Below are 16110 nucleotides of genomic sequence, written 5' to 3' on the forward strand. Positions count from 1 at the left end.
AGAATATACATTAGGATGGCAAAAGGTCTCTGAGGCAGTCACCCTTTATCTGCAGGGCACACCGGAGGACAGTGCAATGACAGATTTTCAAGTGCACAGGTTCCCAGAAGGTGCTCTGAGGGAGGCGAGGGTAGAAGGATGGATGATGGACAGGTTTGATAATGGGATTGAATGTTTTCATTCTAAGTGTAATGGGAAGCCATTGGAGAATTGTGAGATATCTGAATAATGCTTTGAAAGGATCACTTTGGTTCTTGGGGAAACGGATATGAAACTTTCTGGAAAGGAGACCTATAGACTATCTAAGAGCCTTTTGGAGGCAAACATATATGAGTGGTTTAGGGTCGATGTGACAGCGGTGGAGGTGGGAAGGGAATGAATGGAAGGGGATTATCCCTTAGAGGCAGAACTAGAATTTGCAGATGGATGAATGTGGAACAAAGAATGCAGACAAATCTTTAGATGAACCAAGAGGAGGCAAAGATGGATCCTGGGTTCTTGCCTGAGTGGCTGGGGGGTGTGGGGACAGTGGGGTGCCACTTAAATAGATGGGAAAACTGGTGCAATGGCAGGTTTGAGGGAGACATGAGAGAAAGGTTTTTGAAAATATCATGAGCACAGTTTGAGGAATATGGACTACTGTGAGACCGATAGTCTTTATTCTCTCTTAATTTGGAGTTCAAGGCATGCACCTCCTGTGTGCAGCCCCTCCCCCTTCCAAAGGTTTGGGTTTCTACAGGGTGCAACACAGCACAAGACACAGAGGACCCACTTCACATGTGGTATATGGCTTAGTTCTGTGGAAGGCTTTGTACGACTTGAGTTTTCTTGATATTTTTTAAATAGCAAGAACATCATGTTTTATCTTCTTATTTTACTAGGGGATAAGGGTAGGGAAACCAAGGGAGTGACTGCAGTAGATAACTAATATTTATTATCTCTCCTAATCCTCACAGCAAACATGCAAAATAAATGATCATATTTGCATCTTGGAGACAAATTTAAGCTTTGAACAGAGAGGTCGGCTGCACCACATCCCACAAGAAAAAGTAGCAATAATAGTAATCTAAGTACAAACTAAGCTAAGCACCTCCCATATGTTATATAATTTTTTTTGGTGTGTGGTTCTGGTGATTGAATCCAGGGCCTTGCACATGATAAGCACATTCTACCACTGAGCTATATTCCCACTGCCTTCTAATTTAATCCTCACAATGGCCCCATGATAAAAGCATTACTATCATTTCCCCTTTACAGAAGTTAAATACATTGTCAAGTCCACACAGTCATTAAATCAGGAACTTGGTTGTCCAATACCAGCTGGTCTTGGAACCCCCTTCTGAAGGATATTAGACGCCTGCTCTTTCTACTCTCCCATCCTGCCACATAATTGATGGAAATACTGTGTGGCCGCGGAGGCACAGGCAACAAATTAAACTAGACAAATGATTATATCAAACTAAGAAGCTTCTGTACAGCAAAGTAAATATTCAACAGAACTAAGAGACAACCTACAGAACGTGAGAAAACATTTACAAACTATTCATCCAGTGATTGATATCCAGAGTACATAAGGAACTCTGAACCAAACACAATCAATCCAATGAAAAACTGGCCTAAAGAACTAAACAGACACTTCTCAAAAAATGACATATGAGTAGGCACTAAATACATGAAAAAATGCTCAATCTCACTAATTGAGGGGAAATGCAAATCAAAACCACAATGAGTTATCTCACCCTGGTGGTGAGTCACCAAAAAGACAACAAATGCTGGAGAGAATGCAGAGAAAGGGGAACTCTCATACACCACTGGTGGGAACTCAGCCATTATGGAAGAGTTCCCCCGCAAACTGACAACTACAGTTATGATCTAGGAATTCTACTACCAGGAAATGATCTCACTATGGCAAAAAGGTCCTTGCAGTCCCAAATTTCCTGCAGCAGTGTTCACTGCTCTTTCTACTAAAATATAGAACAGAGCCAGGTGTGGTAGCACATGCCTGTAATTCCAGTGACTTGGAGGCTAAGGTGGGAGGATCAAAAGTTCCAGGCAATCCTGTGCAATTTACCTAGGCCCTAAGCAACTTAAACCCTGTCTCAGAATATAATATAAAAAGTGCTGAAGTGCTGGGAATGTGGTCTAGTGGTAAAGCACCCCTGGTTTAAAAAAAAAAAAAAAAAGAAAAAAAGAAAAGAGGAATCAACCCAGAGGCCCTTCAGTGGATGGGTAAATAAAGAACATCTGGTATATATACACAATGGAGCATTATTCATTCATTAAAAAAGTGAAATCCTGCTGGGGTTGTGGCTCAGTGGTAAAGCACTCGCCTGCACATGTGAGGCACTGGGTTCGATCCTCAGCACCACATTAAAAAAAAAAATAGGTATTGTGTCCACCTACAACTAAATCTATCTATCCTGTCATTTGGAACAACATGTACAGAACTGGTGGCCATTCTGTTAATAAGCCAGACAGAGACAAGTACTTCACATTATCACTCATTTGTGGAAACTAATGTCAACCTTAAAAAAGAATGAAATAATAGTGGTCACTATAGCCTAGGAAGGGCAGGAGGGAGGAGGCACAGAAAGAAGCCCAAGGTCACCAAAACAGAATGGAGGAATTACTTCTGGTTCTTCTTTAGCACAGGTGGGTAACCACAGGTTAAAATAATCTGTGATATATTCCAAATGACCAGAAAAATAGGAAATCCCCAACACATAAAAATGATTGATATTTGGAGAGAGGGAAATGCTAATTACCCTGGTTTGATTATTACACACTGTATATAAACACTGAATTACCACAATGTACTCCATAAAGATGTACTAACATTGGGCTGGGGTTGTGGCTCAGAGACAGAGCACTTGGCTTGCATATGTGAGGTACTGAGTTCAATCCTTAGCACCACATAAAAATAAGCAAAATAAAGATATTGTGCCCACATATAACTAAAAAATATTTTTTAAAAAGATGTACTAACATTCTCTCTCAATAAATGATTCTAATTTGAAGAAAATAATGTGTATCCTAAAATACAATCCTATAAAGCATGATTTTGACTCTCCAGTGGGGTCTACACTTTAGTCTTTATTTCTTAACCTTTTCTGAGTTCTATCTTGAAGCATGTTTTATTAAGTATTTGATGTACTAAACATTATTTCTAAGTAAATAAAATAGGCTACATGTCCATAATTTGTCTACTGATTAGGTGAAACCTTAGATGAACTTAAAGAACTCTAAACTATATTCTTCAAAACTCTAAACTAATTTTTCCCTGGTGTTGAGTATATTTGTGTTATATGAAACAATCCTAAATAGGGAGAATCCACTTCCTCTGATCCCTGTTTAATAGTAACAATGGCAGTAATAATAAGAGCTCCACAGTGTTGGCCATATGCCAGGCACAGTGCTGCACCACAGAGATCTACCCGTAGAATGAGAATGGAGGTCACTCCTTCAACAAAGGTCAAGTGACTGGTTGGAGGTCAGAGTTCATAGATGCCAGAGTCAGGATGTGCAGCTGAGCCTCCCTGAGTGCAAAAATGTGAATGTCATACTTCTGTAAATGTGTTGGAGGAATTACTTTGTAACTTTCTGTTTCTCAAACAGAAAAAGACCTTTGGTTGGTTTTAATCTCTTATACTAATTTGAACCCTTTCTCAAGGCATTAAAAAACAAACAAACCCAAACCAACTAAGAATCTAACATTTAAGCACTGCTATGCCCGTAGCACACCCTCCCCACCAAATTCATACTTTGAAATTCTATCTGCCCCCAGAGTGACTATACTTGGAGATAAGGTCTTTAAAGCATTAAGTGAAATTAGATTATAAGGATGAGCCCCTAATCTAATAGAATTAGTGCCCTGATAAGAAGAGCCATCATAAAATTGGCTGTTATGTACCTTCTTTCTTATTCTACCTGATTTCCTCTCCTTCTCCACCCTCATTCTTTCTTGCTATGTATTACACACACAGAGGAAAACTATGTGAAGACACAGTCAGAAAGTGGCTATTTACAAACCAGAAAGAGCCTTCACCAGGAACTAAATTGGCTGATACCTTGATTTGGGACTTCTAGCCTCCAGAACTATGAGCAAATAGATTTCTGCTGTTTAACACTGTCTAGGCTATTTTGTTATGGTAGCTTGAGGTGACTAATGAAGGAGCCAAGAGATTTTAGCTTTCTGTCATAAAAAGACAGAGAAAGGTATGGAGATAATTAGAACTAAAGGCAGGCCATGAGAGAAAAACAGATTAAAAAAAGCTGTAATCAATGAGGATCTCCTTTCCCTTCCCCTTCCTTGCAGCCTTAGGCTAGAAAAGACTGAAACTACAGTGCTTGTAAATATGCAGATCAGCCTTCTTGGATCCCCACCTCGGGGAAGGGGTCTTACTTAGGGAACTCATTAAAACCTAATGTTCAAGAAAATCTAGCACAGACAAATGAATAAGTAAAATCCTACAAACCCTGGGATTTCTCAGAAGGTGATTTTCCCCATTCTCTAGAAAGTGTTCAAAATCTGTCTTCAATACCAAGTCTCAAAAATGAGAGAGGAAAGTAAACCTAAATGAGGCTGACAACCTTGGGGCATTTGTTTTAAAAGTGTTTTATAATATAGAAACTGCTCTATTCTATTCTATAGTTTGGACATAACTGAAGACATTAATACTAATTCACTAAAACTTTGAGCTCTTCTGTCTGAAACTATCACCAATTTAGGAGGGAGGAATTGCATCTTAGAGTCTGCCTGACCTCCAGGGCCTAGGACAAGCACTACTGGGCAGGTCAGAGAGCTCCACCAGCAGCCACAGGGTGTGCAGCAGTCCTGCTTCTACATGGTGCAGACTTTTAGGAAAGCTACTCACCCATTGAAGGAATAGGATGGCAAGCATCCATTTGTTCTTAAAAACCAAAATAGTATTAATAGGGGATTTGGCAACACAGGGAATGTTCTTAGTGTCATGTTGCCTTTGTAGAGTAAGGAAAATACCCCCGTTTGTAAAGTAGGAATGGCAAGCCCTTGACTGCTAAAACAGTCTACAGTCATGGCTATGACAGATTACACAACCGGACAGACTTGGAATTCTCTGGTGAAAGAATAAATTAGAAGCTGACATAGAGATTTAGTTAAATACCTACTTAACTTCAGCCACCGTAGATACTTTCTGTCAAAGTTTTCTGTTATAATATCCCTGGTAACCAACACAGGGAAACCAGGGACTCTGCAAAAACTCCTCTGTGTTGAGATTCGGGTAGAGATGTACACAGTGTCCATGCCAGAGCTTTACAATTTCATTGTTGGAAAACAAACACCACAAGGCCTGCTGGCTGGCATCCTACTGTGTAAGACGTTTCTAGGCAGCTAGTAAGAAACCACTCAGTGACTTCTCTAGAGCTCAGGAGACAGTGTGGTTAAGAAAGCAAAAGGGGAAAGTAACTTCAGTTTGGCTGGTCACCGAGGTCATCTGAAAAGGAGTTTGAACAGGGCTGTTCCACCTATACACTAGGAAAGTTTTTACATCAAATGAACAACATGGTATATGCTCTTGAAGTTCTTTCCAAGCCATCTAATTCCTTCCAAGGCAGAAATTAGATGGCAAGTCTGTAGTTGGGGCTGCCATTCTAGGTTAGCACAGAAGGGCTGACTCAGACAAGATAGGAAGATGATCTATGGGCCTCCATATGTCTATCCAGGAAAAAGCCCCTAAAAGGACAATTGTTAATCTCTCACACGTACACCAGTGGGTCCATGTTTTTTTCTAGAAGCAAAACTAATACCTGCACATCTGAACTGTTCTCTTCTAACTCTTCCAGAGCTGCCAGCAGTTACCACTGTTCAATCAAACAGGCAACTTTCATAACGACTCCAGTTCCACGATATTGTTTGAAATCACATTCCAGGAGTGTTTTCTGGAAGCCACCATTTCCCAAATTGCTGCCAGCAGGATGATTTTTATTGTTGGCTAGTGCTCTATGGGATTTAATAAATATTCATTGGCAGAGCACAGCATAATTCATTCAGCCACTTTCATTTTTTATCAGCTCCACAGGAGGCTTTAGACTTTACTGGGAACCTCTGGGAGTTGCCAGGGGTTGACAATAAGAAGCTTTTGTGAGGTCCTTGTGGGGAAGGGTGCAGAAGAGAAAATAAGGTAACATGTGTTATCATAAACCACTTTCTGAACCTTATCAGAAGTTACACACCGCTGCCAGCATCTACGGTGCACAAGTCTGTGGCTATTTTGTGATAAGCTCTCTAAGACCCGGTATGTTTCTAAATAAATGGTTAGGAATCAAGTTAACTCACGGTGATTTATCCGACTAAATCATTTAATATGTCAAGTTAATTCTTATGTACTTCTTAAATCTGGTTGTATTTTAGTACTCATTTATTTTCAAGTTGTCCATCAGCATGGATGATTCAGGCTTTGAAAGAAAAAAAAGAAGAGTTCAATTTATCTATTTTTGAACTTTCAAATGAGATACCAACAGAACAATAATTTCAAAGGACTGAATTTTATAGCTCTTTAGAATGACGAATGTCACCTTTTCCATACAAGGCGAGTTCAGCTATTCATTTTATGGTCTTTTGGAAACAAACATACTGCCAACTCAAAAAACTGTATTTCCAATAAGTTGTTGTCACCAGTTAAAAACTCTTCTAGAAGTTTTCTAAAACACCAGTGGAACATCTTTTCGCAGAGAAGTTGGATCTGTCTGAGCCACAAGATACCTTGCTGATGAATTTATAAATATTGATTAAGAAATAGAGTACCTTTGGCATTCTGGCTTTTGTTTTTTACTTGCACGTTTCTACAATTTGTCCTCTAAATTTACATTTGGCTTTGCCCAGATTTCTGGCTTCTTTGTTTTTCTACTTACTGGAATGCCTGTGAAAGTGACTGGAGGAGATTGCCAAGAAATGCTGAAGCTGCTGCCGTTAGGGGTGAACTTAGCCGATCCTGGAATAGTCACGGGGGGTGTGGCCTGTTTAATAGGAAACAGAGAAAGTTCTTATGAAAGATTTTTTTCCTTGGAGCCTTAAGCTCTCCTTACCTTACCAAAGTAGGGCCTTTAGGAATGGTCCAGCTGTATGAATAACTTGGAATAATTATCTAATAGGTAGAGATTAAACGGGGTCAAAGAAGTAGCCAGAAATAGATTTTCTTACATATATCTGAGCAATCTATCAAGAAGTTTTGTTTTTGTGGTGTTGGGAATTGAACCCAGGGCTTTGTGCACACTAGGTAAGCACTTTTCCACTAAGCAACATCCTCAGCCCAACAAGACTCTTTTTGGCTGTCAATTTCTAAAAAAGAAATTTTATTATGTATACACATATTTATGATAGGGAATAGTAGTATATAGGTGTCCTATCAAATTTGGAAATATAAACTTGTTGAGTAAACTGGGAAATGCTATGCAAATTGGTATATTTTAGGAGTGTACTTTAGTAATATGTATCAAAATTCTTAGAAGTGTAATAATTAATTCATAGAATACTAAGAATTCATTCTAAAGAAATGGATACAGGAATGTCCCTTGCAGAATTATGTATTATGTGTATTAAAAACCCTGGAAACAACATGAATATTCAATAATAGGAATACAGGTAAACGCATCATGACATACCCAAAGAGTCATTAAAAATGCTGTTGTTGAAGAAGGCTGATTGGCATGGGAAATGTTAACAACATATTTATAGGAAAAAAATAAATCAGAGTAAAGACAGTGCTACTATAGAGTCCCCAGATTCCTCCATTTAAAAAAAGTGTCTATTCATAGACACAGAACAAAATCTTAAAAGACATACAAAAAAAAAAAAAAAACAAAAAACCAAAAACCATTAACCGAGGGGACCTCTGGTTGTTGGGATTAGGGATGAATTTTTTTTTTTTAGTGGGGCTGAGATATTAGAATTTTCTGTGCTGAATATTTATAATGACTAGAAACAGAAAAGTCCCAATATTATGAATACTTCCTTTGGGAAGGACCTTTTAGATTACCTAGTGTGGGTTCCAATTCTCTTATTAATAGATGAAAAAATGAATTAAATCATTTTGCTCAAGTCCACGATTTCTGGAGGGCAATAGTGACACATTAAAAACAAATGAATGAATTATTCTTTTTGACCAACAAGGGTCAGGAATTAAATTTATTGCACCAAGTAGTTTAATCAGAGCTCTATCCCATTGCTCTTGAGTTCAACACTGCTAAATAAGTGGCTGAATTCTTCCTCTGTAGGCTTAGTTTTTCTTATTACAAATATATTGACTAGTAATGGTGGTTTTGTATCTGGGACCATGGAAAGTATTTCAGCAACACACAGCAAGGTTCAGAAACTGTTCATTCATGTTCCAGATAACTCAATAATTTCTCTTCTGAGAATTTAAGTCAGGCAGAGACGTTCATCGTGGAGTTTATAAATGATAGTGAAAAAACTGGACAGACCAAAAAGTAGATAGCTAAGGATCAGAGAAAGACTCAAACAATCTGGTGTTTCAATTTGAGTGGATACTACTCAGTTATATGGAAAGTTTATAAAACAGGGCTGGAAGAACACCATTACAAGTACATAAAGGAGATTTTTAAGGGTTACATAAGGTAGTTGAGAACCTTGGGAGTGGGAAGGAGTTTTAACCAGGCCCTGCATTTGCAGGATCTGTCTCTAAGGACTTGTCAGACTTTAGTGTGAATCAGCATCTGCTGGAGGGTCTGTCCCTTGCTCTGATCCTGTAGGTCTGGGGGATTCCCAAGAATTTCCCTTCCTAACCAGTTCCCAGGTGATACTGGCACATTGACCTGGGGGATACTGAAAACCACTACTTTAGTCTGAGAATTAGTTACCCATTTAAAAGGCAGGGTATAAATGAGGTCCCAGATTTGGAGTGGTTCTATCATTGTACCAAAGCTTTCCAAGTCTCAGCTTTTTATTTATTTTTAATTTTTTTTTTATTTAACAGATATCTATATGTTGTCTCAGGCATCATTCTGAGGGCTTTACAATATTAAAGATTTTAATCCTCATAGCAACCATTAAGGGAAGGAATCTTCAGCCAGCACTGGGAATCCAATAATCATCATCCATCTCTGTGAGATGTTGGTTTTAAGAGGAGAAGAAAAGTAAACTTGGCTACTAGGCTATAGTATGTAAGCTGTTTTCCATTGAGGTATCTATTTCCAGGTCAGATGGCTACAGCTTTTGGTCAGTGTCAGAATGATCACTCTCCCAGTCCCGTGCCAGTCACCTGGTAAGCGTGGTCGGTGTGCACGAGGTAGAGGGTGGTGGGAGCTGAGCGGCTCAATGGTGTCATCAGTTTGGTGTCGGTTTTGGCACAAGGAGTTTCTGTTCTGCTGGAATCTGGGATGGGGAACGTAGGAGGGGAAGCCAGGGACTGGGAGGGTGAAACTGGGGCCAGGCTGCTCAGTCCATCTGCCACTGAGTCTGTGTTGAGCTTGATCTCCGTGTAGTAGAAGTCCTCCTCTCCATCACTGTAGTCAGAGTCTCCAACACGCCTAAAGCAGAAGAGAGCAATCAGATGTGCTCAGCCTTGAAATCTCACGTTAGTCCTCCGCCTAGGACGCTTTTCTTCTCTCTCGTCTGCCTGGCAATCTCTTGCTTATCCTGCAATACTCAAATATACAATTTTAGGGAGGTCTTTCTTGACATCTGCTTTCATCTGAACATGTCCACCCAAAGTTCATGTGTCAGAAACTTATTCCCTGTGCGTTAATAGTGAGGACTATCTATATTAATGGGGTTTTGAAATGGGGCCTCTGGGAGGTAGTTAGGATAGATGAGGCCACAGGATGGGGCCACCATGATGACTTTACTGGCTTTATAGGAAGAGAGACCCAAGCTAGCAGCATGCTCTGTCTCCCCACATCATGTCCTCCACCATGCTATGATGCAGCAAGAAGGTCCTTACCAGATGCTAAGCAGATGTTAGTACCATGGTCTTGGACTTTCAGCCTCCAGAACCATGAGCCAAATTAACTTCTATTTCTTATAAGTTACCTGGTCCTGGGAATTTTGTTACAGCATCAGAAAATGGACTAAGATAAAGAAATCCATTCAATTATTCATTAGTTTAATCAATCAATCTAGTTTATCCACACTGTTCTAGAGCCTCCTGATACTATAGTGAATAAAACATAGACATGGCCTTGTTGGAACTCACTGTCTAGTAGACGAGACAGATGTTTAATATATCAGATATTGATAAGTCCCAGAAAGAAAAATTCAGCAGCACAAGAGTGCCCTTGAGCAACGTAAATGATTAGGAAGGGACACCATACTTACCTAGAATGTTCAAGGGAAGTCTTTCTGAGAAGGTGACATTTAAGCAGACACTTGCCTGAATGAAGTGAGGGAGAGACCATGTGGGCCTATGGGAAGGACTGGGGGAAGAGTTACATGAGGCTTTCTGGTGAGTCTGGTGCTTTCCAAGGAGTAGAGAGAGGCTAGTGTCTGGAGCTCAAGGCATGGCAGCACGGACGACCAGTGGGGTTTCACTGCCCACAGTGATGGCTTTAGCACTTATTCTGGATGTGATAGAAGCCAATGGAGACTTTGAGAAATTGAAAGCATTTTTTTTTTTTTTTAAAAGGATCACTTTGGCTATTGACTAGAGGACAGGAGGGCAAGGACAGGAGTGAAAGGCTGTGCAAGGCTGTTGCCATCAGATGAACACTGGCAGTGGCGGGGCCAGGCTGACAGTGCTCCAAGTGATGGGAGTCTGGATGTGTTTTGAAGGTGAGGCATCAGGACTTTTAACTCCTCTGGGTTCACTGTGCTCCCTGTAAAGTGTGTTCATCCCTTGAATTCACCACTTGCTGTATTTCTGTAATTATCATATTATTTTGTAGTGCTGGGATGGAACCCAGGGCTTTTGCCTGACTGGCAAGTGCTCTGCCACTGAGCTACACTTGCAGCCCTGTAGTTTTTTCTGACCTGCGATCTCACTCTGATTGTTCTTCTCTAGGGATATGTCTCGTTGTTGACCTTTGTCCCTACACACACATCAGTGCATTTGGTGTGAGCAGGTACCTGTTAAATGTTGAACAATAAATTTAGCTGTCGTTGTTGTTGCAGGGACTGAGACCATGGATTCTGGAGTTGGGCTTCACAGGCTCAGTTCCTGATTGACACTTCCTAATAGCGGGTTTGACTTTGGAAGCTTACACGTGGTCCCCATGCCTCAGTTTCTTCACTTATAAAATGGGGATAATGAGTATGCCTGCTTTGACATGAGGACTAAATGAACAAAGTGCTCACAAGTGTACCTGACGCATAATAAATTTGATGTGTTTTTTCTTTTAAATAAAAATAAGGACTATGTTAAAAGGTTTTAATTTTCAGTATCACTAGGAAAGTATCTTTCCAGGTGCTTTCAAAGTTCTTCCTGAGTCAAGAAAAATTGTACTTTCCCACAGAAAGTTCTGAGTAAAATAAAATAACTATTTGCTTAGAAAATATTTATTTGGCTTGTTGGCACCTGGTTCTATGGGATGGCTGAGAGAGACCACGGCACCCCTCATTTCATGGACATGTCCGCAGCAGCTGCAGATCACTGACTCAGAACAAACGTGTTTCTCCACTAATGATCCCTACTAGAACCTAAAATAAACTGCCCTCCCCAGGACTTTCTGTTTGGCCAAATCAGTGGCTTCTCCCAGTCTGGTTCCATTTCCCCTGAGCTCTCTGTGCCATATCAGGTCTGTTTGGGCTTGGCTTGCTGACCAGCATACCACTGAAGACCCCAGAGAGAGATGAAGAATGAGGATCTGTTCTATTCCTGTCCCACTTCCTTTCCAGTTAAAGGCAGGCTGCACTGCTGCTCGTTGCCAAGTGCTACTAATAGACACACAGACCTGGGGGAAATCGTGAGTCCTCCAGGGTGATAAATCAGAATCAGCCCTTAGTATACAAGAACCGAGTGTGATTTAAGAGAAAAACAGTGCGCTTTTTATACTGGCATGGTGTGCACTGTAGCTACATCAGAGGCAAGACATGTTTTCTCTGGGCTTTGACAGGCTCTCCTCCCACACCTACACACAGCTAGTACTTGTTAAAAATGCTGTGTCCCCCTAGTCACATAATGATGCTCATGGATTCAGGTGAGGGCAGTTGTCTTTCCCAGTCATGAGAGCATTCAGACACAGGGCTTCATAAACATAGGTTGGCCTTAGAGTCCTACAAGGACCTTTCCTGGGAGGGTGGCTGGCAGGGTTACAGTTCACTGAGCAATTCTAAGAGCACATCAGTAAAAAGGGGATACCTAGGGAAGCAAATAAAGTGGCTACATTTTGAATTCCACCCACTGTGAGTGTACCCTGGGAGTACATAGGAAAATTCTGTGATACCACTCATGGTCTATAAATATATATAAATATATATATATATATATATATATATATATATATATATATATATATTGTGTGTGTGTGTGTGTGTGTGTGTGCGCGCGCTTCTAAGTGGGGCTGAAAAGGATTCAATTTTCTGGGCAGATGAATGAACTTTAAGACAAACACCCAGCATCTATCATCCAACACTCCCCCCACTTCTTTAGAAAGCTAACAATTCTTGGCTATTGCTTCAGGAAGTTCTTTCTAAACCTTTAAATAACTCTTGTTATGTTATGAATTGTCTTGAAGTGGGGGTGATATGCACAGCTATATTTCAATGCAGCACTACTTCGCATACTGTGGCCAGGGAGCAAAAGCCCAAGCCACACTGCGCCAGACACACAGTGCTTGGTGACCTCTAGGGGCCACCCCAATCTGGTGTATTCCCATACATCACCCTGCAGAGTTAGGGAGCCAAATAACTGCTCTCTCCACAGTCATTCATGGAGCTGACCCTCACAGATTAGCAAAATTCCTTTTTTTCCCCTCTGCCTACACTACTTTTATGGATGATGTATTTCCTAAATTTATCCCTCACCAGGCAAATGACCATTGCACTTATTTCTCCACACCCATCTTGACAAAAGGATTCCTCTGTATCTAAACATGAAGGCTTTGTTGTGTGTTTGTATCTGTCTTATGCATACTGGTTGTGATGAACAGCTTCACAGGGTCCCCGATAAGTCAGTCTCAGATGGCCACAGGACAAAAGCTGGAGATTGCCAAACACCACTGTGCTCCTGCTGTAAGCTCAAAGGCTGTGGTGCCCCAAACTCCATTTTATCTTTCCTTAAGAGAGTTGTCATATAACACAAGGAAAAGTATAAATTTTATAATAAAGCACGAATTTGAGCCACAGAAAGATTGAGCCATACCATCAGGCATTGTAAGAAGCACAGCAGTAGACTTGACTGGATGGTGGTTCTTAAAGCCTTTTATAGGCAATATAGGATTCTGAGACTCAAAGTTATGAACATTCTCCACTGCAAAAAATAATTGCACATTTCATATTATAGATAATTTTAGGGGGGTCAAGAAACCCCTTGAAACACAACCATAGACCCCAGTTTAGGAACCCTTATTCTGGCATTGTATACTTTATAAGTGTTTCTCACACACGTTTGATCTATTACCTTCCTATATGATGGTGCAGAACTAGTCATTTTCAGGGGGAACTGGGGTTCAGAGCAGACACCTGCCTAATGTGACTGAGTCAATCAGGTCTTACATTAAATCCCTGTTCTCTGTCCTGGGACATCCTGGCCTATTCTTGGAACTTGCCATCTCTCTAGAGCTAAGGAAGAGCCAGCTGGCCCCATGTCCTGAAATCCTGAGGCACTATGTCACGCAGTCTCTGGGTGCAAGTGGCCTACCCTGAAACAATAGAATCTACCTCAGGTATGAAGGGAGGGCTGCCTTACCCGAGATGAATGGTCCGGATGTGTTTTTGGATGCCTGCCGCAGTGCTCAGCACCTTGCCACAGTTCTTCCAGAGGCATTTGAACATCACCTTCATTGAGTTCTAGGAAGGGCAGAGAAAGCTAACATTAAAATGAAAACTCACTCACTGATGTTCACTTTCTATCATCTTATTTCTTTAGAAAGCTAACAATTCTTGACTGTACCTCAGCAGTAACCATTGTAGGACCTTCCTGGGCTGGTGAGGATCTTGGTGACCTCAGATATTTCCCCAAATTCTTCATGAGAACCAAGTCCTTCTCTAGTATTTCAGATCATATTCACATAGATGGTCACAGTGGCATTAAGCAATAACAGTGGCTCACATACCAGTGTAGGTGCCAAGAGCTGTTCTAAGTGTTGATATCAGCTAATCCTAAAATGGGGATGCTAAAATTAATCTGTTCTACAGATGCATATAGAGCTTTAGTAAAAGTGCCCAGTCAATGATCTAGGTAATGGCAAAGCTGGAGTATGAATCCAGAAAGTCTGACTCTACAGTCCATCCTACCCATCAGTATGAAATTCCATGTTCTTCAATGAGAATCTTAGTGTTTTTCCAAAAAATAATGCAGCAGAGTGATTAAGGACACCATTTTAGATTTCTCAAGTCCACAGTGTTCTTATTTATAAGAAATAAATAACAATAATACTATCTCAAGGTTATTATGAAAATTACATGAGGTCATGGAAACCAATCAGCAGAATACCAACAGGAGTAATCATTAATGAACAGCAGCTATTCTAGTATTATGGTATGCCTCCTGGAATGAATTTGATAGGGAATGAATTTCTCCAGGGAGCCTCTTCTCATTGGGATGCTATCTGTTTGCATATTATTCCCATGGACAAGGTGAGAGTCATTTTCATATGCTCACCAAGTCCCAGTATGTTTTCTTCCCAGCCACATAGCCAGACCTCATTTCCCATCCTCCCTTGTAGCCAAGAGGGATCTGTGACTGAACTATGTTGATGCAGTGTGGAAAGGGTGACACATTCCTTCTAAGCCTCAAACCTAAAGTAATTCCCAGTATCACCTCCCAACCCATTCCACTGACCAGATGCAGAAGACACACAAGGATTTTGGGGATAGCAGAATCATTGATCAGGAGTTCTTCATCTTCTGCCTACCATGAACTAGTTGTCTGGTGCAACTATGGACTTCTTCTCAGAATAATCTTTTTAACATTTAAAAATAAAATACATAGAATTAAAAAGAAAAGCAAGTATATTGTTATACAGTTATAAAAATATTTAAAATATTTTGTGATAATATATGCACTCTCTAATTCATTGATTAAATAACAAGATCTTGAAGTAGGTCTAATAATAGCTATGATTTCAGAGTAGTGTTAAGCATAAACAGTATTTCACACATCTACTAAAATTATAATGTGATATGGAATATCTATGATTTCTGTTGGTATTAAAGTCACAGGTGGCGCTAATATTATGGCTTGATGCCTTCAATCACAACTGCAGAACTGCAGGAAATGTTAAATTATGTTTACAGGAAAAAGAAGGATAAGCTTTCTTCTTTATCCAAGTCCTAGACCCTGCCCACAAATTCCAGACACCCTGTGAGCACCTGTGACTTCAGGTTAAGAGCCCCTGCACTATGAGGAAGGAGCATGGGTCCCTGGAGGGCTGTGTGGGTTCAGAGACACCTCACCTCCCTTACTACCTCTACTGATCTGATTGGATTTAGGCATAAAAAATAAACAAATCCTTTTTGTGTTGAGGTGCTGAGGTTTGGAAATGGGTTATCCTAACAGAAAGCCTCCCTTGACCAACCATCAGCAGTGGTGACCCCTTCCCTGAACCGATAGATTAGCTTAGCTTCCGTCTACTGGAACTTCTGCCGTCACATCCTTGTGGTTCCCATCATCATATCCCTGGTTCAACAAGGCAACCATTCACGTGTTCAGAAGATGACTCATCTGGCTGCTACTGATGGGATCAGCATCCAGATAGCTATGACAAGCACCCGCACTGGTGACTTCTCTAGGTTTCTGAATTGAAGAAGCCCTTAGAAACTTCCAGAATTGATGAGGGTCAGTTAGAGAAGGGCTGCTTTTAGCATGGCGAGCACAGGACAGAGTGTAGCAGCATGTTGCTGCAGTCTGAGCAGATTCTTAGCCATGGAAGAAGCCTGCCAGTTTCTGTGGGTTTCATGAGCTCATTGGTCTAATGTATACCAGAGGTTCTGCAAGGCAAGCAGCATTCAAGGGGCTG

The 16110-nt window shown here is 40.7% G+C and overlaps 1 protein-coding gene across 1 annotated transcript in view; it reads right to left on the reverse strand.

The window, feature by feature from the left end:
* Positions 1 to 16110, reverse strand: part of Znf704 (zinc finger protein 704) — a 201854-nt gene that overhangs the window by 15370 nt on the left and 170374 nt on the right. The window contains exons 5-7 of the mRNA XM_076835618.1: positions 13839 to 13939; positions 9258 to 9525; positions 6892 to 6996 (exon numbers count right to left, since the gene is read on the reverse strand). Of these exons, the coding sequence (XP_076691733.1) occupies positions 6892 to 6996; positions 9258 to 9525; positions 13839 to 13939 (474 nt within the window). The remainder of the gene's footprint in view (positions 1 to 6891; positions 6997 to 9257; positions 9526 to 13838; positions 13940 to 16110) is intronic.

Source organism: Callospermophilus lateralis, chromosome 16 (genome assembly GCF_048772815.1).
Source record: "Callospermophilus lateralis isolate mCalLat2 chromosome 16, mCalLat2.hap1, whole genome shotgun sequence".
In the NCBI taxonomy this organism is placed as follows: Eukaryota; Metazoa; Chordata; class Mammalia; order Rodentia; family Sciuridae; genus Callospermophilus; species Callospermophilus lateralis.